The following is a 20904-nucleotide window of genomic DNA, read 5'->3' on the forward strand; positions in this document are numbered from 1 at the left end:
ATATGAGAGTGAATAGCTGGAAGACAATTCTGTGGACTGATTCAATGCGTTTGGCTCTAATGGAAGAATTCTACAAGACTGAGAACTGGAGAGATGTTTCCAGGCTGCCTTACACCCATAGTCACACATGAATGTGGAGGCTTAATGGTTCGGAGTTGTCTTGGAGCAGGAAAGGTTGGAGACTTCTACCAGGTGAAGGGAAAACTGAGCCAAGATGGCTACCATTCAATGCTTCAACCCCATGCAATTCAGCCTGGACTGTGACTACTTAGAAGCAACTTCAACAAAAAACAAGACAATGTACTATATACGTCCAAGCTCTGTAAGTATTATTTAGAGAGCAAGCAGTTGGCTGGAATGTTATTGATCATGTTCAATGTTCAGCTAAATCTCTGGCACTAAATTTTATTGAACTGCTCTGGGATAAAATGGATCACAAGGCCACAAAGAACACCTTTGGCAAGCCTTACCAGAGGCATGGAAAGTATTTAGCAAAATGTTTGGAAAAAACAACTTTTAAGATTCCAAGAGCATGTAAAGCTGTTATTCATGCTAAACGAGGATTTTTCAATGAAAACAAAGTGTAATGTTAATATGTTTATATTCCATTTTAACTGTATATTCGTTTGAAACATGCATGTGTCTCTCAAAAACAATAAATTTTTTGGCAGGCACCATAAGTTTATTATTCCACAAACATTCACACAGGCAAACAATATACACATACTGTACATATTCTACTGTTGTTAGACGTATTTAAGTCCGCCACCTAGTGGAGGATATACAGAGCAGCTACACTGTGAAGAAAAATATGAACACTCCCACAATGTCTGACAGCTTTCTGTCACACACAATAAATGTGTCAGCCCTGCTTTCATCGGAATGTGATTGTATAAAGGGGCTGAAGCTGAGAGTGAATAATAAACAGAAAGGTTGAAATGTAAATTTAAAAAAAGGAACTGTAGAAACTGAAACCAGCTGACAGACAGGACGAGTAGAGAAAATATGTGGTGTTGTGTGGTGTAAAATTAAGCAAAAATGCATAAAAAAAAAATAGCAAGAAGAGTTAAAAAGCAACAACCTTGTTAAAGCAAGGAAAGAATGGAGGTGAGTAAAAATGTGCAGATATGAAGAGATGTGGGAAAGTGGCACATACCTCATATTCTCCACTGTGTCCTCGGGCATGGGTGCCACGGTCTGCACAGCAGGAAGGTTTTTACTGGTAGCACCGTTCACAAAGCTGGAGGATGAGGCAGAGGAGGACGAGGCAGAGTCTGTGGCACCTGCAAAACAGTCACACTAACTTTGAGCAAAACACAGTGGATTACACTAAGGCTGACACGTGGCTAGTACATCACCATTCAAGCAACACTCGCATGGTAATGATCCAAAATACATAAATATTCTCCTGTAGCATATTTCCTTACAACCTTCTTTAATCACCTGGAGACTCCTTGACACCTTGAGTGTATTTGATAACGTGTTTCATATGCTTGTCTTAACAAAGCAATTATTGTACATTAGAACTATAAAAATGTTATTGCATTATTAACTTCCACTTGCAGGAGTGTATATTAGTTTGCAAAATTCAATAGTTCTAGCATGTATTGCCCATGCTTTTATATGTTACTGTGCTTCCTGCACAGCTGATGGAATCCATTTTTGGCATACCTAATTTCAGTGACAGTGCATGCCTCCTCCTTCATGAATTTCTCTCTGTTGATTGAGCCATCCATCCATCCATCCATCCATCTATCTATCTATCCATCTATCTATCCATCTATCCATCTATCCATCTATCTATCTATCTATCTATCTATCTATCTTGCAGCAAAGAATGATAAAGATAAGTGGCATAAAGCCTGTACAGTGTAGGAAAGCAATATTTGTGTGGCTAAAGGCAATAAAGAACTGAATTATGCAACATAATCCACAGCAAAGTATCAGTGTTAGTAGCTAAAACACTAGCTGAATTCTGTCTGCCAGACACTATTCAGAATGTTCATGTCTGCATTGTTACTATAACAACCAATGAGGCCATGCAGTTAAAAACAGATGGACTGAACTTGCACTTGTAATAAGATGTATTGAGGATACAACAATATCTCTCAGCACCAGCGAGCACCATTTGCTCCAGTTTGCTCAGAGGCCTAATGGTGATCAATCGTATTGTTCCATGTGGAAGTCAATCTGATTTGTGATATTGATGGAGACTTTAAATCAGTTCTATTATTACTATTATTAGTAAGCGGCGCAATGCTTAAGACTTTTTTAAAATTCTTTTTTATTAATAAACTCTTTTTTAAAAAGTGTCTAGAATTCAAAATCCATGGATGTCCTTAGAAGCCATGCATTATTTTTTTACCCTTCATGTTTTCTTTTGATCTTGTCATTTTATTGTTTGTGACATAAAAACTGTTAATGTAATTTAATCACAAGAACAACAACTAAAATGCTCATTTATACAGTACTGCACAGCAAGACGTTTCTCAAACCTCTTTCAGCCAGAGACCCCTTTAGCTGTATTTAAAAATAAAGAAGCACATAAAAAGATCAAAACCTACGCAGCATGAATTTACTGTTCCAGTAAATGAAATTGTCTGAAATTGTCATTTGATTCCAATTAACATTAATTATATGCATTTATAATTGTGGGTTGTCAGACACTCAAGTAGAAGCTGCCAGTCACTGACAGACACAGGGTTCTTTTGTACAGCTTCAGTGAGTCCCAGATCAAAATAAAAATAATTTAGTTTATCATGATTGCACTACGCTTTAGTTGCCTCCAGAACAATACAAACATGTCAAGATCACCATAAAATAAAAGTTGTGATCTTGAGAAAAAGAGAAAAAAAAAGGAATGCATGACTCCTCGGGGTGAGTGTACCTGTTGTGTTGATCATGCTTTTAGGTGTGACACTGGCAGCAGCAAAGATGTTTGGTGTGCTGCCGGAGAAGGGGATGGCACTGCTGGTGGGTGTGCCCACTGTATTTACAGCCAGACTTCCAGGTGGAGGTTTTTTCACTGGTACAACCACACTCCTGTGAGTAAACACATTTACATACATCATAATTGGGTTTGCTTTGGGTTACACTGTCACAAGTATTTTAGGTAAAAAAAATCCATTAGGTAATTATGAGTGTCTTTCAGAAAGAAAAGCTCTTTTTTCCTGAATTAAAATTGTTAGCTTTATCCCTAAATCATCAGCTTGCCTGTCTGGGTACACACTAAAGCTAGAAAACAGCATTTGGAATATCAATAGTTACAGTACAGGCCAGCCTCAGACAGACAAGCAGCAAATAAGCGACTAAAACATACCTTAAGGACTCCATACATATTGTCTGTTAAACATTTAGATAAAATATTAACCTTTTACTCTCAATTATTTATATTTAAGAAGTTCATAAAAGATGTACTGTATAATCTAAAACATTTTTTCTTTATAGCATTTTTCAAATCAGCGAGAATAAAGCAGATTATAGTCGACTGAAGCGCATATTCTGTGTGGTCTGTAATATAAATAGCTATTAAACAAAATAATAATAAAACAATTAGTACAATTCAAAATGCAGGGAAAATAATGCCAGAGCTGACCATGACTCTATTTAAAACTTTATCATGGTTAGGGTCATATTTTAGGACAAGTACAAACACATAGAACTGTAGAAATAGATTTAATAAAGCAAAGTGTAATATTAATAAACATCTTGTATCCAACATACAGTATCATGACAATATGATCAATGTTTCATTCATTTTTCCTTCAAAATTAATTAAATAAAAAGGCATATTAATGTAAGGGAAAATATTCAAGATAAGTCGAGATTGAAGCACTTAGAGTTAATTAGGTACAGTACTATAACCTCTCATGTGATTTGTGAAAGAAGAGTATCTGCAAGAGTGAAAGGGAAAGTTTATAGGACTGTGGTGAGACCTGCGATGTTGTATGGTTTAGAGACGTTGACTAAAAGACAGGAGGTGAAGCTGGAGGTAGCAGAGCTGAATATGTTAAGATTTTTATTGAGAGAGACTAAATTAGTTTATAAGAGGGGCTGTGCATGTAGGACATTTTGGAGACAAAAAGAGAGATTGCCTGACTGAGATGGTTTGGACATGTGCAGAAGAGGGACATGGGGTATATCGGTAGGAGAATGCTGAGGATGGAGCCACCAGGAAGGAGGAAAAGAGGAAGACCAAGGAGGTATTTTATGGATGTGGTGAAGGAGACATGCAGGTAGTTAGTTTAAAAGAGGCAGATGTAGAGGACGGGGGTATGGAGACAGATGATCTGCTGTGGCGACCCCTAACAGGAACAGTGGAAAGAAGAAGAAAAGAAGACTATAGCCTCTCATTAACTTTTTTAACTGACTATTGGTACTGGTGTTAGCTAGTTGGCATTGGTAACTTAAGTGCTAGCTCTACATATATACTGTAAGTAAAATGGGTCATCCAAAGCTTTGCTTTACCTGATCAGGAAAATTAGGCAAAAATCTACCAAAAATAATTTATACACTACATTTCTTAAGCAAATTGGCCATACAAACTGTTTATATGGTTTGGGTTTTTACACCTGTCCAGAAGGAATCTTACTTTTTAAGTTACCAATTATAATTGTTTTGGAAGTAGTGTGGTTTTTTTTGCTGATGGTGATGAGTGCAGGTTTCTGCCATGTTTCCTTTCTGAACAGACTGGTTTGGAAAAAACAGAAGGGGCATTTATTAAATGACTGATAGGAGGCTTATGTGAACACACAGACAGACATTTGGGATTAGACTACTGTTTACCGAACAGTTTCCTCACCCACATTAACACTTTACCCACATAATACACCTGTTAAATTATTATTTAAAAACATGGTTTAGATACTTTCTAAGTTATTAGCAATCTAATCCAAGGAAAACAATCACAAATTGCACTTTTAAGGCAATGTGTCTAAAGTAGTGAGTATGTGTATCGTTTTTCATAGTAACTTTTACAGTTTTACAGTAGCTTACTGTCCAGCTGTGGACCTCTGAACTGAGATTAATCTCAATCATTATTTTTATGTTTTATAGAACTCAGGTTGCAGTCTGAACATAAAGCATAAGCAATGGTGCAAGACTGATGTTCTTTAAGCTTCATCACCTGTCAAAAGAATGGAACTGCATGGGCAGCATGGTGGCTGCCTCTCTCTTCAGTGCTGGGTCAGGATGGTAAGGCTGAGGTTCAGGACCCATCTCAGTGGCTTCCACTGGTGCTGCCACCAAGCTCTTGAGGATCTCCTTAACATTGATGCCCTTGCTGGAATGGCTGATGCTGGAGATTGATGTGGCTGGCTTAAGCGGGTCCGCACAGAGTGGAGACTCAAGCAGAGATTCGTGGGACTTGCGAACCTCTGCTGAAAGTGTGCACAGGAGCTCACTCATGGCGTCTGGGCCTCCTCCTGCACCTGACACAGCAATTCCCAGGTCAGAGCCATTGAGGGTGCCGCTCACTTGCTCGTCCCCAATACCTGAGTCAGTGTGGGGCAGTGACGACTCCAGGGGCAGATCCTCCAATGGGCGCTCAGTCCGACTGCTGTCTGAGAATGAAGAGGGGTTTTCTACACCAACACACACAGTTAAAAATATCAATATGTTTTTACTCACTGTTACAGCATAAAAACTGCAGCCCACAACTCTATATAAAGTAACTGATTCTTACACCATGACCTTTTTCACACATCATGTCCTCACAATTGTTTTGTGGAACCCAAACAACTAAATCAAAACAAATGCAAAGATGGAAAATTCCTTTTTTCGCCAATTTTCACAAACATTTCTGTTCTAAACCAACAACCTTAATATAATTAATATACAATGTATGCTACGTGGCCAGTTGACCATCACGCTCTTCTGCTTTCTAAACAGCCAAAAGAAATAAAAGAAGCCTTAAACCACTTTGCCTTCAAAAAACATTCTAAAATTTATTTTCACTAGGAGAAATGTCATGCTGGATTTACAGGTTTAAACCCATTAGTGTATTCAATACTTTTACACTACTTCTATACTTAATGCTTTCAACTGTGTATATTAACAAAGTTGGAAAGGGCAAACAGATTGGTGTGATAGTCAAGTGTCCACAAACTTATGACTAAAGTGTACATATTATTATTAAGTCTTTAATTCATCTTGTTTCTATATTATTCATTTATTCTGGTAGCCTCACCAGTGTGAACTGCATGCAGGTAATTTTTATAAATATAAGTACATCATTTAATAAGTACATCTATTAATATATAATTAATTCAGCAAGATTATGATGTATGATTGAAAGGTTTTAAACTGATAGGTTGCATGGTGGTGGAATTTGCATCTGGCTGGAATTTTGAAGCTGAATACTGCTGGACACTTACAAAAGTCTTTACAAGTTTAAAAAGCTCATTCGGCGTAGCATACTGGGTTCAGATAATGCTTATGAACCACCAGGTCTGCAGCTATTCTTCAGTGATAAATGATTATTTGGATTTGTGTCTCTATCATGCATCTAGCCTGAAGGCATATGACTTTATAATCAGTGAGTGAGAAAAAGGGAAGAAGCGAGAGAAAGGGTGAAGGAGGAAACATGAGATAATAAATCAAACCACCAAACTGAGAATTATGGCTAGCAGATAATAGAATGTGACAATGCACTTATCCATCAAAAGTGAGATGGTTTTACACACCAACACACACACACACAAACAAGGTTACATACACATACCTAATCAACAGTTAAGAAAACATTCAAACAAACACATGCTGCCTCATAGACACTGCAGTGGACAGAGGTGTGCAGAGTCCATTAGGAAGGTGGAAATGTGTTTAGGTTTACCTGTACTTGTGGGGGAATTAATTTCTTGCCGTATGCTCCTTCCTGATAGGCTGCTGGACCTGCCAATTTCCCGCTGTGGCTCAAGGATGTCCCGATATTTGGACACCATGAGGACAGAAATGAAGTAAACTACAGCCAGGGCCAGGAACTGAGCCTGTTTACTGTCATCCTACGCACACACAAACACATACATTTTTCCATACAGTATATCATGCCTATTTATAGAAAGACTCATACTAAGGGTATTGTCCACAATTTGCACGTAAGTAAGCTAATCAAACCTAGCCATATTCACTGCTGAAATGCTAGGGCATTTATCCATACTTAGGTATACCATGCAGTTAATGATATCTTGTTTACTTAATTGGTCAGATGTTGCCGTTTCTGAGGCGAAGAACATTTTCACCTTCAATACTCAAAAACAGCTCTTAAAAAAGGCTGTTATTCAGGAAACTACTCTCAACATACACATCATAAACTTTCCTCTCTTTCCCTCTCTTTCCCTCTCTTTCCCCCTTTCCCTCTCACACACACACTCTGGTGAAATTCACAGGTTCAGTGACACATATACTAAAGATCAAATCTATCTAAAGGAAAGATACATATATCAAACCCTGACATCCCTTTCTATTTTTTTCTAGCTGTTCCACACACACATCAATCATACACACATCTTACCACATCTCTGAAGACGACAGCTCTCAGACGGTTGATGTCCACGTCCTGCAGCAATCTGTCAGGGTCCTTAATAGGTGAGAGATTACGAGGGACATTCGCTATGGCGCTCTGTACCCAAAAGACAACACAGCAGAGCAGAAAGCCAACTGTTAAACCCTGTCTTACACCTATGAATGTAGTGAGGGAAGACATGCAGGTATTTGGTATGAAAGAGGCAGATGTAGAGGACAGGGGGGTATGAAGATGGATGATCCGCTGTGGCGACCCCTAATGGGAGCAGCCAAAAGAAGAAGAAGAAGAAGATACATCCACAGTCTCTCATTTCAATTAATCCGACACACTTTTAACTGCACAAAACAGTCAGTTCTCAGAGAAAATCCCTTGAAAATGCCTAAAGGTATTTGTTTTCTAGTGTCCAAAACAGTGTGTGTGTGTGTGTGTGTGTGAGAGAGTGTGTGTATGTGTGTGAGTGAAATGTCACCTTGCTGGTGGCAGCTGTACTCTGAAGGTTGTCTTGTGTCTTGCTGATAGGAAGTGACGACTTGTTGCCTCGCTCTCTCTGCCTTTGCCGGCACTCCAGACAGTTCCTCACAGCAACACAGCACACTGGGGAGAGAGAGAGAGAGAGAGAGAGAGAGAGAGAGAGAGAGAGAGAGAGAGAGAAAGAAACAGAGTGGGATGAAAAGAGACATGAGCAATAGGCAATCATTAGTCTCTTTCAGTCAAAGTGTAGGAGGAAAAGGACAACACACCCCACAGCAGCACAGCATTCACGTGTTCCTTTTATATATATATATATATATATATATATATATATATATATATATATATATATATATATATATAAAAATATATATATTTTTTTTTTAGAAACACACATTGGTTCATATAACATTTTTAAATGTGTGGTATCTTTTTTTATATTCCTTAAAAACTACAGAATTTCCTAAACTGAAATTTTCTTTTGTATGCATCTCAGTAAAGTTACAGAAAGTCTCATTAATCCAGAAAGTAAAAAAGAAAAAAAAAATCATGTTTAAATATTTCATTACAATTCCAAAAGAAACTTGGCCTCCCTTCTAAATCTGATATATTTATGAATACAATAATTCTGTCAAACTTAAAAGACTATATATGATTATCCCTTTATTTTCAATTGTAGATTTTCAGCATTATCCAGATCACTGAGCACTTACAGTAGTATCCAAAGGTCGAAAAACACAATGAAAATACAAACAGAACACTTTGAAACATAAAAATAGTACTTTTTAAATATTGAATTGCTTCAATATTCTATTTTATTTTTATTTTTATTTTTTTAAGTCTGCACTATTAGCCATTCAAACTCTTGAGTCTTGCAAGTTGTGGACTTGTTTGCCAGTCTGGCAGTACACAGAAAAAGGAAAAATGGGAGCACACCAAATACCAATCTTTTTTTTTCACTTATTATTAGTGGTCTCAGACTTTATTTAGATGCAAAAGGTGAAGAGTTCATTTCTAGACATTAGAAATCATTTAAATGATCAGGAATCTAGTAGCCCTAGTTCCCTCACACTAAACAAATTTCCTGTGATACCAGAAAACCGCAATACCATATGTTGCAGTACGACATTTTGCTAAAAAAAACAGTTACTTATGGTACTTGTGTGCAGGGCTAGCACTGTTGTTAATAGTTGAGTATGATTCGCAGGGCATCACACAATGTGGAATACAACACACACTGAATCAGAATTAAAAAACACTAGAATGGTAATTGTTCTTGTTATGTTCAGGTAGGTTTTGATCTTGTTTTAACACACACACACACACACACACACACACACACACACACACACACACACACACTCACACACACACACTCACACACACACACACACACACACACACCTAGACGCAGGCACTGTCGCATCAAGCCTCCGGAGGACATGTTCTTCTCAGCCTCAATCTCACTGAAGTTTAGGGAGCTGGCAAATACCAGCACATCCACCATGGCCATCAACCTGCTGAGGAACGTCACAGCTGTCTCAGACGACATGCCCTGAGTGGCCTCCACATTTTCTAGCTCCGTCTATCAAACACACACACACACACACACACACACACACACACACACACACACACACACACACACACACACACACACACACAAAGAAGTAAGTTCTGAATATCACAAATTACAAATTGCTGATATAAAAAAATGAGTGAATGATTCAAATGCAGTTGGGATAAACATGCATGACAGGAAGCAGTCAGGGTATATTCCCTGGTCCACACACACATACATACACACAACAGGGGGTGCCTGTTAAAGGTGGGCAGGTGAGTGAACAGTCTGGGTGAAGCTTTAAAAACCCTTTGTCTGAATCTACAGAATGACCAGTGTGCTGAGTGAACAGGCAGTGCAGTGTGCTGGTTTGCTGAACCTCATCAACTTGTTCAGTACAATACTGTGTAAACGTTCCACTATAGTGGGTTTAAAGAGGTTACTCAGTATTCAAAGGTGCTAAATATTCAGGGAATGCTTTCATTTTAGCTAAGGCTATAATTTACACTATTTTTAAATTTGCAACAGCAAAACAAACAGAAAACCACAGCAACAAAAACAAAACACCCACACTGGCATGTCCTTATTTAACCACATTAACTAAGGTTTTCCATTCTAAACATAGCATATGTCAGCTAATGCTGCCTTCAAGTTCTGCCAAAAACATTGTTATCATAAGTCAAGATGTTTCCTCCAGTCCTAAGGTTTGTTTATTTCACTAAACAAAATTTCAGCAACTTGTATGGATCACTAAAAAATGTACACATGTTATCCTAATGTTTTATTCTATTAGAAAAGAGAAGGAAGGCATCCCTTTGTTACCCACCAAAAGTGCCCCAGACTGTACTCAGTAAAGAATTAGGGAAATATTCAAGAAACGCTATTTGATGACAGTAGCTAGCCACATCTAGCTAGCCAGAGTCCGTAACATGCTAGCTAACAGTAGGTTAACTGTTATGTTGCAATTGGAAATGAATAACCAATAGTGCTTACATTTCCATTTATAAGTGAGGTAATTAAACTTAGCAGCCATTTACTTAATTAAAAACAAGCCTTTAAAGTGTAGAGAGAAGAACACTTATCATATGAAAACCACACATGCTGAAAATAATGAAATAGAACTTTTATGTAATAGATGACTGAAGACTAGTGCTAAATATGTATTGTGGGTTTTTACTCCATTATTCACCCACCTCTCCCCCTGAGGAGGAGCTCCCTGGCAGGGGCTTCACTTCACTGCCCTTAATCTGAGACCAGGGCTGCTTCTTTATCAACCACACCACAAAACACACACACACACACACACACACACACACACACACACAGCTCAGCAGATATGGACACACTTGCATGTGCAGTAGACACACATTTTTAATACTCTGATAGTGTGTATATGAAATAAGGAGCTGAAAATGATGGAAATGGAAAAGAGGCAGAAGCAGAGATCAGGAGATCAAATATCCATATTCCATGCCAGCAAACAGACATGTACACCAGCATATTCAAACATATATTTAATTGCAGCAATTAGTACAGATAATTACCCATAAAGTAATAAACTGAAATAAGTTTAATCACATTAGATTAAACTGAAAGCAATAAAAACCAAATGAATATAAATAATAAATTAGTATAACATAATAGAAACTTACAGGGTTTGCACTAACCTTAGAACTCTGCCCATGCAAAAGACAAAAAAGAGAGAAAAAGATAAGAGAAAGATTCAAAAACATAAAGAAACAGAAAACTAAAAACTGTTTTATTGTTATGAAACAGATTGGATTTTAGAAAACAAATAGTAAAAAAGCACTAAAAAGATGAAACAGAGGAGTTTACTTCCAGACTACACCTTGAGTGATGATCTAACATGTTTTGTATTAATTAAAAATCATTGCATTAAAAAAATCTGCCAAAGAAGCCATAACTGTAAAGGCAAAGAAAAATTTACAGGCATAGAGTACAAACACAGACTCTACCTCAGAATCTGAAGTACTATGAAATGCATTCCTCTGTTCACATTTATCAAGAAAATGAATGCAAATGATCAGCCTGTCATACTCCATCTGTCAGGAACTATCCTTCGACCAGTGGTTCAGGATTACAAAACCAAGCACACGCTGCCTAGAGTAAAGGATGAGCCTGTGGGTGGCGCTGTGGTAACACTTACAGAAGGGGAAGTGGCAGCCGAGAGCAGAGGCAGGATCCCTCCACAGGCGATAATGATGTTATCGACCATCTGAGAAATGAGGTGGATTGTGTTGTGTACAAATATAATGTTCTCGTTGCTGTTCACAAAGTCCATGACTGATTTAGTTGAGTGGCTGCACAACAAAAAGCAGGAGATAAATAAAAAGTAAGACATACTACAGTATATACACCAAAATACAAACAACTGAATCGTTGTCAGTACACACACACCGAAAAAAATGTATATCAGATCCTTTTTCAAAAAATGTAATCTTGTATAAATCTTATTTATATTAATAATAATATATAATATTTATATTAAAAAACATATATTACGGCTGTCAAATTAAACCGTTAACACAAATACATTTTAACTGCACAAATATTAAGGCTTAATTTTTTATGTCTGTTTATACATTTTCATTTAAAATATAACTAAATAAATACAAAAGGGCAAAATTAAAACCGTCAACGCAACACACATTTGTTTTGTGACATCCTTTCTTTACTCAGTTATAAACAAACCCAAAAAACTCCACTGAAAATAATTTATTATATTTATTATATATACACACACATAATAATTATTATTATTTTATTTATTAAATATTTAATGTAGGTGAAATAAAATATGTAAAAATATACATTATTATTTTATATATACAATGCCTATAGAACACACCCTCATGCCTCATTTACAATTTTGTCTTTTTCTTTCTGCTGTATTGCAAAATCTAAGTTATAACAGAATGGAATTATATTTTTTATATATCTATGTAAATTGCTAAGTATTCACCCCTCTGTGTGAATACTCCTTTTGCAGTAGCGACAGATTTGACTTGTCTCTGATGCGTCTCTATGAGCCTTGCACTCTATCACTTTGGCAGTTTCTTCCATTACTCAATGCACCTTTTCTCCAACACTGCCAAATACGAAGGAGAATGTTGGTGGACAGCAATTTTCAGGTCATGCCCCAAATTTCTAATTGGATTGAAATCTGGGCTTTAACTCAGGCATTCAGCAATTTGCTACTTTTTCGGTTCGGTCTATGTTGCTGTGATTGCAACCAGCTTTTTAATTCGTCTTGCTGAAAAGTAGCTACAGAACATTAGGCTGCCATCACCATGCCTGATCAGAGGAATGGTGCTATGTGGGTGTTGTCTGTCTTTGGTTTGCACAAAACATTTTGCTTTGGCTTTAGACTAAGTGACTCAACTTATTTTCATCGGATCACATCAAAAGCTCTCAGATTTTCTATCAAGTCCTTTCTAAGAAGTGGCTTATTCTGGTCACTTTCCCATAAAGACCAGATGTGTGAAGTGCTGATAATATTGTTGAGGTCTATACTCCCACTTCAGCCAGTAAGCTATGTATCTCTTTTAGTGTTGTATCTGAAAATTTGCCAATTTCTCTCGCAATTGCACTTCTTGCTTTAGCACTCCTGTCACAGCCACCACAATCTCTGTGGTGGCTGAGATCTACCTTATATTTCTGTCTTTGTATAATAAATCTCACAGTGCTGTCATATAATTTATGTTTTATCATTTTCTCCAGCTTTTGTCCTCCTAATAACTTCATCTTGAATCTTCATGGCAGTTATTTGGTCCTCATGAAAACAAAACTGTGTTAGCTGTGAGAGAGGGGGATATTTATTTTGGATGAATGGATTATGAGCATAGGCATATCCAGTTTCACACATTTAGAGTGAGCTAAAAATTTTTTGCTAGACCTAATGTAAACTATCAAAGATAAGTGTGAATACTGACAATCGACATAATTTACATAATTTATATTTCTGTAGAGAGCCACTTCAAAAGGAGCACACAAACTGTATATAGTATACAGCCTATACTATATCAGCTGAATAGACGCAAAAGCTAATGCCTACTTACAATGAATACAACATTGGTTTTGTTTTTTTCCAGTAATACAAGCAATGGTATTCATTAAATAATTGTCCCTTGTTGCACAATAGTACATTTATTATTCCTTATATAAAGGTTATAGAATCTGTTTTAATTTTAGAGTATGTTTTAATTATGCATTGAACTGCATTCTTATTTTCTACAAAAAAAGTTTGTCCTTGACCATATACACATCCCTACAGAAAAACAATCCTGTGGATTCTTGAATTGATAATGAATCTGTAAAATGATTGATGTGTTGCCAGGACAGATGGAGGAAAAAACAGAGTAAGAGCACTCACCTCCTCCAGACATGCACGTCTGTCTCAAGGGCAAACAGCAGGTCTGTGAGTAAGCGCTGGTGCATGGGGGACCATTTGAACTCTGGAATACGGAACATGGTGGTGCGCGGTCCAGGGCTAAACTGCCGCCGCTGCTCCTCAGTCATGGGCATACCTCTGAAACCAAGATCAACCCGCAGATCCCGCTCCATCTGACTGCCTGAGCGCCCGTGCAGAGCCTGCAGGTACAACACTTGACTGTTCACTCAATTTATTCATTGTTTTTCTTCATTTCAACACACTGATCAAAGAAACACAAAAGGTTTGTGAAGGAAAGTCTAACTGCAATTTACTTATCAAAACTGGTACAACTATAAATATTTATTTGTTCACAAATTATAAAAAAGATTTCATCACGTTCACTAATTCACCATTTTTTTTCTGTTTTAAAAACCCTAACATTATTTTTCATAGTGTAAAAAAAAAATAATAAAAAATGCGAGATATGCTGCTGGTACCTGTGTCGTGGCTGTTGTTTGGATCTTTTTCATCTCTTTGTCCTTGCCATCATCTGACCTCTCAGTGTCTGACACAGTGCTGATGGCGTCTCCGCTCTTCACTGTTATTGCCTCCCCTATGCCACTCTCACTGCCCTCTGTTAGTGTGCTGATATCAGCCAGCGAGCTTTGCAGCTTAAAGCTGTCATTATCGGGTGCCAGATCAGAGCCACATGATGTCATGTGGGCCAGCAGGCTGAGGTCATCACTGGCACTTGACACAGGTACAGAGGTAGGCATGGTGGGTGCAGCAGGCACCTGCTCTGGGCCAGATAGAGACAGTGGCTCAGGCGTGGCCAGGGAGGGGAGCAACTTCTCTTCACTTTTTGGAAAGAGGAAGCCATTGTTGCTGGGTGCAATGTCCTTCTCGTCATCCAGCGTGATCAGGGGCCCCAGGTTGGCATCATTTTCGCTAGTCCTCATGACTGGTTCCTCCTCATCCTTGGTGGCCAAGTCTCCATTGAGCTTGTGCACACAGTATGCAGCATCCAGCAGCGAGTCCACCTCCACTAATGGGCCGTTTTCCATTCCTCCTCCGCCACTCAGAGCCTCTGGAGACAAGTCCAGATCATCAAGTTTCACCTCAGTGGCCTCCACTTTCTCAGCCTTGATGTCCACCAGAAGCTCATGAACATGGACTTGCTCCTTTGCGTCTGTGAGCAGGTTCTGTGGCTCACTGTTCTCGGTGTACTCAGCCTCGCTCTCTGGTGTGTGTGTCTGAGACGTGTCGTCCGTCTCACGTGTCTCCAAGGCACCATTGACAGATGCTGGCTGTGCCGACAGACCCGAGATGGTGCTCACTGAGCCCTTCTTTCCTTTCTTCATGTTCTCCTCCTCCTGTCGCTGATATTCCTCGTACATCTTAGCTAAATACTCCTTGTGCGCTTCATAGGTCACCTGTTGGAGAATTTAACAAGCTTAGCCTCAAACATTCACTGTAGTTACGAGACACAAGTTCTCAACCACATGCTCAGACACCTTTCCTGTTAAAATGGTGCAGCTCTACAGCAAACTGAATGGTTTTACTGGCTTATATATTAATATTCTATTCTATTCTATTCTATTCTATATAAATATTCAGCATTCAAAACAGTTTAAAAGAAAAACTAGTGAGAAATTCAAATATTTAACTAAAATATATCTGGAACGCCATATATTTAGTCTTTATTACATACCATATATGGAATTCCCAAGGCCAATCATTCTGTACTGACGGAACAACAGAAACCCTATCTTCTAATAGTCAGTCATTCAATTTTACATCTTTATAATTCAAAGAAAAAAAACTGTTGGTTTATTTTTTAAAAGGTGGATGTGACAGGCTTGATAAGACAAAGCCTTTGAGAAAGCGTAAGTAACTGCACTTTCCTAATAGTCGGTTGAATAGGTAAGATCCTCATACGGTACCTGTACTTTTAACTTTAATAGTTCCTGTGCTTTAATGTTAGATGTGATGGAATATACCACGGTTGAATTTTATACACAATTGTGTCATGTTTATTTTGTTCTTTTTCCAGTACCGCAAAGTATGTGGGGATTCTGATTGGTAGCACAAGCATTCACAAAACAAAAGCAGTCAGAAGAAATGAAAAAACATTAGATTACTTCCAAAACAACTATTCATTTCTTGTGTAATTTCTCTGCAAATGTAATCAAATAATGAGCTTGTTTGAGGTTTTTTTTTTCAAAGAAATCATATTAGCTTTTGACTGCTGAAGACATTTATAGAGATTTATAGACTATATTTATTTCAGTCATGTCTACAAATACTTGAAGACTGCCAATTTATCTGATGTAAAAACTAAGGTTTATAAACAATGGTAAAAAAAACCCCAAAAAAACCCCTAACAGTACGTATATTTACTTAAAATAACTAAAGAGTACACACTGATCAGGATGAGATGCCAGGAGATATTTAAAAGAATGCTGAAAGTTGCTAAATGTGTGCCAACCTTGGAGTGGGCAATGCTGAGAGTGTCCACCCACACACGCCAGCCTCCCCATTCGTATTTGATGGCGTGATACAGGAGGATGCGGAAAATGTTGTACACCATCTCAGTGATCTTCTGTTCTTCTGGATTCTTGGGGTTAATGTAACCCAGAGAGAACATCCAGTCCTGCCACACTGAACATTGCAGCAAACACCTACAACAATGATCGCACACACACACACACACACACACACACACACACACACACACACACACACACACAATTATCAATCTAACTAAAACCAGGCAGTGATACAGTAGTAAGTACAACATCTCAACAGTTCTATCAAATGTTAGATTAAAACGAAACATCTGTTTTGCAGAAAATGTACAGTTCTTGCTTCAGCTCTAACACTGTTCTCTACAGTTTTGACACTGTGTGTTCCTGTTCCATCTGCTCACTGCAGAATGAGAAAAATATTAAGCTGGCAAAAAGATGCATTTTTAAATATATATATTTTTTTATTTTAGTTTTTAAAACAAGGTTAAAATGATAACCTCAATGGTGAACCTCTGTGTGCGTATCTCTGATGTGTGTCTAACTACATACCGCCTGTTCTCTCTGCTGTTGCTGAAGAGCTTGATCATATCGGACAGGAAGAGGCGGCGCACCTCCATCAGCTCAGTGCTGGGCGTGGAGTTCTTCAGCAGAGTCGCCACCACCTTTAGAATCACTAAAAGTGAGCGCAGAAAACAGAAAATGCTTCGTCACAACACAAAAATAAAATGCTGTCATTTTTATATTCTTAAAAATTATGAGTGTGCTTTAATGGTATCTACTTAACTTTGAAAATTCCTATTCTTATAGTATATACATTTCCAGTGAATATCAAATTTATACAACTTATTAACTTTCATTGCCATAACTGCAAATTGCCTTCAAAGGGAAAGCTGTATGCTTTAGAACCAGCAACAGGATTTTTCTAATGCCAAGTAGTGTTATTCAGTTACTACCTTGAAGCTGAGCATCAGTAACAGCCCACCGCATTGTGTTTTATTTCTATTACAGCAATTTCCCAGCTGTTGCCAACAAATACTGCATTTTTAATTAATTAATAGATATGCGATACTTTTTATACATTTGCAGTTACAAATAATGTTTTTAAATGCCTGCAAAATATCTATAGGCAGTTATTCTCTTTCCAATCTCTTTTTTGTCCATTCTTATACAGTCAATAAGTAAAAATAAATTTTTTTCATTATTTTATCAAGTTTGTTATACTGTTAAAAACTTTGCAGTCCTTCATCATAAAGACTCTCCACTGTCAGAAGAAATTACAGCTTCATCTCGGTCTGTTTCAAAGCACCGACACTGGAAACTTCTTTCAAAACTGCTAAATTAACATTTCGTCAAAGCAAGGTTTAGAAACTGTTCATCGTTTTTCAAAAACATCCACCATACAAGTACCTGAGCTGTTACAACAAAATCAATAATGAGCATATTAATATAAACCTGCAATTTGATCTGAATCTCAGACAGACTCTTTCTCTGTCTGCCATTATGAGTTAAACCAGGAAACAACTTCGGACCAATCAGATTCAAGAACCGCTACTGAAAGTCAAGATGCATCCAATAAAATGTGTCTTATGGAGAATTATAAAGTGAACCACTGTCACTCAGCATTTAGCTGCAAACACAAACCAAATGTTACATTGTGTTGCTGGCTGACAAAATCACCAAAGTGTTTTTACTTCATTAGATCAACACCGATCGAATAAGGAACCTTTCTAATCCAGAAGAAAATATTTGTGCTTTAAGGCACGGAGCTCAGTGGTTAAGGTATTTGTGCAGTCGCACTGGTTTGTGCCGAACTGCGCTCCCAAGCATTCATCTCGCGAATGTCCGTATGCTTCCTTATAAAACAGATGAACTTTTTCTCCTCACCTGCATCAACAAGGACTTTTCAAACTCTGCTGTATTGTGCTTCACTGAAACCTGGCTGAGTAAAGCCATTCCAAACAACACGCTACATCTGCCTGGCTTCCAGCTGTTCAGGCCGGATCGCATCGCGGAGTTAACTGGGAAAACGTGAGTTGGTGGAAAGTTGGTGTTTGAATGTAACAACGCTGAAAAACATATGCGGTCCTAATCTAGAGTCACTGTTTATAAACTATAAAACCTTCTACTCGCCACTGGAGTTTTCCTCTTTCATTCTCACCAATGTGTACATTCCTCCAGATACATGCATCGCTGTAACAGCTGGCGTAACAAATAACTGAAAGAGAGACTCTCTTTCAATTTATTCTTGGAGATTTTAACAAAGCAAATCCCACCAGAGACAGTAATATTTTGGATCACCGTTACACCCCAATAAAGGATGCATATCACTCTGTCCCACAAGCAGCTTTGGGGCTCTTTGATCACTGTCTAGTTAATCTCATACCAACCTACAGGCAAAAAAAAAAAATCAGCTAAACCTGTATTAAGGACTGTTAAAAGATGGACTAATGAAGCAGAGCAGGATTTACATGCCTGCTTCGATTGCACTGGCTGGAGTGTTTTGAAGCTGCAGCCACCGATCTGGACGAGCTCACAGAGACTGTAACTTAACCAACAGGTCATTATCATCATTCAATAATGATAAACCGTGGTTTACTGGGACACTCAAACAGCTTTGTCATGACAAATAAGATGCTTACAGAAGTGGGAATAAAATCTTGTATAACCAGGCCAGGAACAAACTAACAAAGGAGATCAGATTGGCTAAAAAAACCTACTTTGAAAAGCTGGAATGACCCAGCGTCAGTATGGACTGGTCTGAGGAACATGACCAAGTACAAGTCACCACCCCCACCGTCTGTGGAGAATCAACAACTGACTGAAGATCTGACTGTGTTTTACTGTCAGTTTGAAAAGCCCAGTCTACCACCCATCACCCCCTCTGATCTGCACTTTACACATTCACCTACCCCCCCGTAACACCCCGTCCTGCCTCCCTCTATATTCAACCTGCACTTAAGGTATGTGTAGAGGATGTGAAACGAGTCTTCAGAAGACATATGACCAGGAAAGCGGTCTTTCACCTGCCTGCCTAAAAGTCTGTGCTGACCTCCTGACCCCCATCTTCACTCAGATCTTTAACAGATCACTGGAGCTGCGTGTGGTTCCCTGCTGCTTCAAATGCTCCGCAATCATTCCGGTCTTCAAAAAAACCCAAATCACTGTTTTTTATGCTTTCAGACCTCTCATAGCTGTGATCATGAAGTAATTTGAAAGACTGCTACTAGTCTACCTGAAGGACATCGCTGGACCTCTACTGGATCCCCTTCAGTTTGCCTACAAAACAAACAGGTCTGTGGATGATGCAGTCAACATGGGACTGCATTATATACTACAAAATCTTCACAGACCTGGGACCTTCGCAAGGATCTTATTTGTAGTTATAGTTCGGGCTTTAATACCATCATTCCTGACATTCGCTCAGCCAAATTGTCCCAGATTTCCGTGCCCAGCCCAATCTGTCTGTGGATCACCAGCTTCCTGACAGAGAGGCAGCAGACAATAAGGCAGGGCTAACTCATATCCAGGTCTCTCACTATCAGCACTGGTGCTCCCCAGGGTTGCGTTCTCGCCCCACTGCTCTTCTCACTGTACACAAATTACTGAACCTCTAAAAACTCCTCTGTCAAGCTCCTGAAGTTTGCAGACGACACTACAGCCATCGGCCTCATCCAGGATGGAGACGAGTCTGCTTACAGACATAAGGTTAAAGAGCTGGCTGTCTGGTGCAACCACCACACCCTGGAGCTCAACATGTTCAAAACAGTGGAGATGATCGTGGATTTCAAGAGAAATCCCCCAGCACTCCCCCCAGTCAGAACCGCTAAGAGGATTATTGGTGCCCCACTGCCCAATCTTCAAGATCTTTACTCATCCAGAGTGGAGAAAAGGGCTAAGCAAATCACTTTGGACCCCACACACCCAGCCTACTCTCTTTTCGAATTGTTGCCTTCTGGTCGACACTACAGCCAGGCACAAAAACATTTTTTTCCTGCAGGCTATAATCAGCATGAACAATTATAATATTCATAACTACACATTGTCCATCATACCTGAGACATTAATACATAGAATCCAATGGTCTATTTGTAACCTGCACACTTGTAAATAACATCTGTACATTCATTTAACAATACTTTTACTCTGTATATATTGCATTATTTAACTGTCTGGTTTAATATTCTGTTACATTTTGTCTGTATTGTACTGCACTGAAAGCTCCTGTAGAAACTCTGAGCTGCTATTTGAAAATTTCAGCATACGTACAAGTCATTGATATTTACAGGCTATTTTTACAGGATTTACGATCGCAACACTAAGATCATTGTGTTTCTGAAAGCTGAGGTGCTTATTTGTTAGTTGAACAAAATTTGCTATATAAATAACTACATTATAGGCAACCGCTTGGCAGGAACATGATATAGTAATA

The 20904-nt window shown here is 38.4% G+C and overlaps 1 protein-coding gene across 22 annotated transcripts in view; it reads right to left on the minus strand.

Annotated features, from left to right (window-relative positions):
* nbeaa (neurobeachin a) overlaps window positions 1-20904 on the minus strand; it is a 157116-nt gene that overhangs the window by 25531 nt on the left and 110681 nt on the right. For 11 of the 22 annotated variants that reach the window (XM_046860587.1, XM_046860584.1, XM_046860595.1 and 8 more), the window contains 14 exons: window positions 17025-17148; window positions 16436-16628; window positions 14445-15380; window positions 13948-14165; window positions 11722-11875; window positions 11207-11230; window positions 10748-10819; window positions 9398-9578; window positions 7992-8116; window positions 7511-7618; window positions 6833-7001; window positions 5126-5582; window positions 2888-3042; window positions 1157-1283 (listed from right to left, as the gene is read on the minus strand). In XM_046860587.1, coding sequence (XP_046716543.1) covers window positions 1157-1283; window positions 2888-3042; window positions 5126-5582; window positions 6833-7001; window positions 7511-7618; window positions 7992-8116; window positions 9398-9578; window positions 10748-10819; window positions 11207-11230; window positions 11722-11875; window positions 13948-14165; window positions 14445-15380; window positions 16436-16628; window positions 17025-17148 — 3043 coding nt within the window. The remainder of the gene's footprint in view (window positions 1-1156; window positions 1284-2887; window positions 3043-5125; window positions 5583-6832; window positions 7002-7510; window positions 7619-7991; window positions 8117-9397; window positions 9579-10747; window positions 10820-11206; window positions 11231-11721; window positions 11876-13947; window positions 14166-14444; window positions 15381-16435; window positions 16629-17024; window positions 17149-20904) is intronic. The other 11 variants (XM_046860601.1, XM_046860607.1, XM_046860605.1 and 8 more) reach the window with 4 other exon arrangements.

Source organism: Silurus meridionalis, chromosome 11 (genome assembly GCF_014805685.1).
Source record: "Silurus meridionalis isolate SWU-2019-XX chromosome 11, ASM1480568v1, whole genome shotgun sequence".
NCBI lineage: Eukaryota > Metazoa > Chordata > Actinopteri > Siluriformes > Siluridae > Silurus > Silurus meridionalis.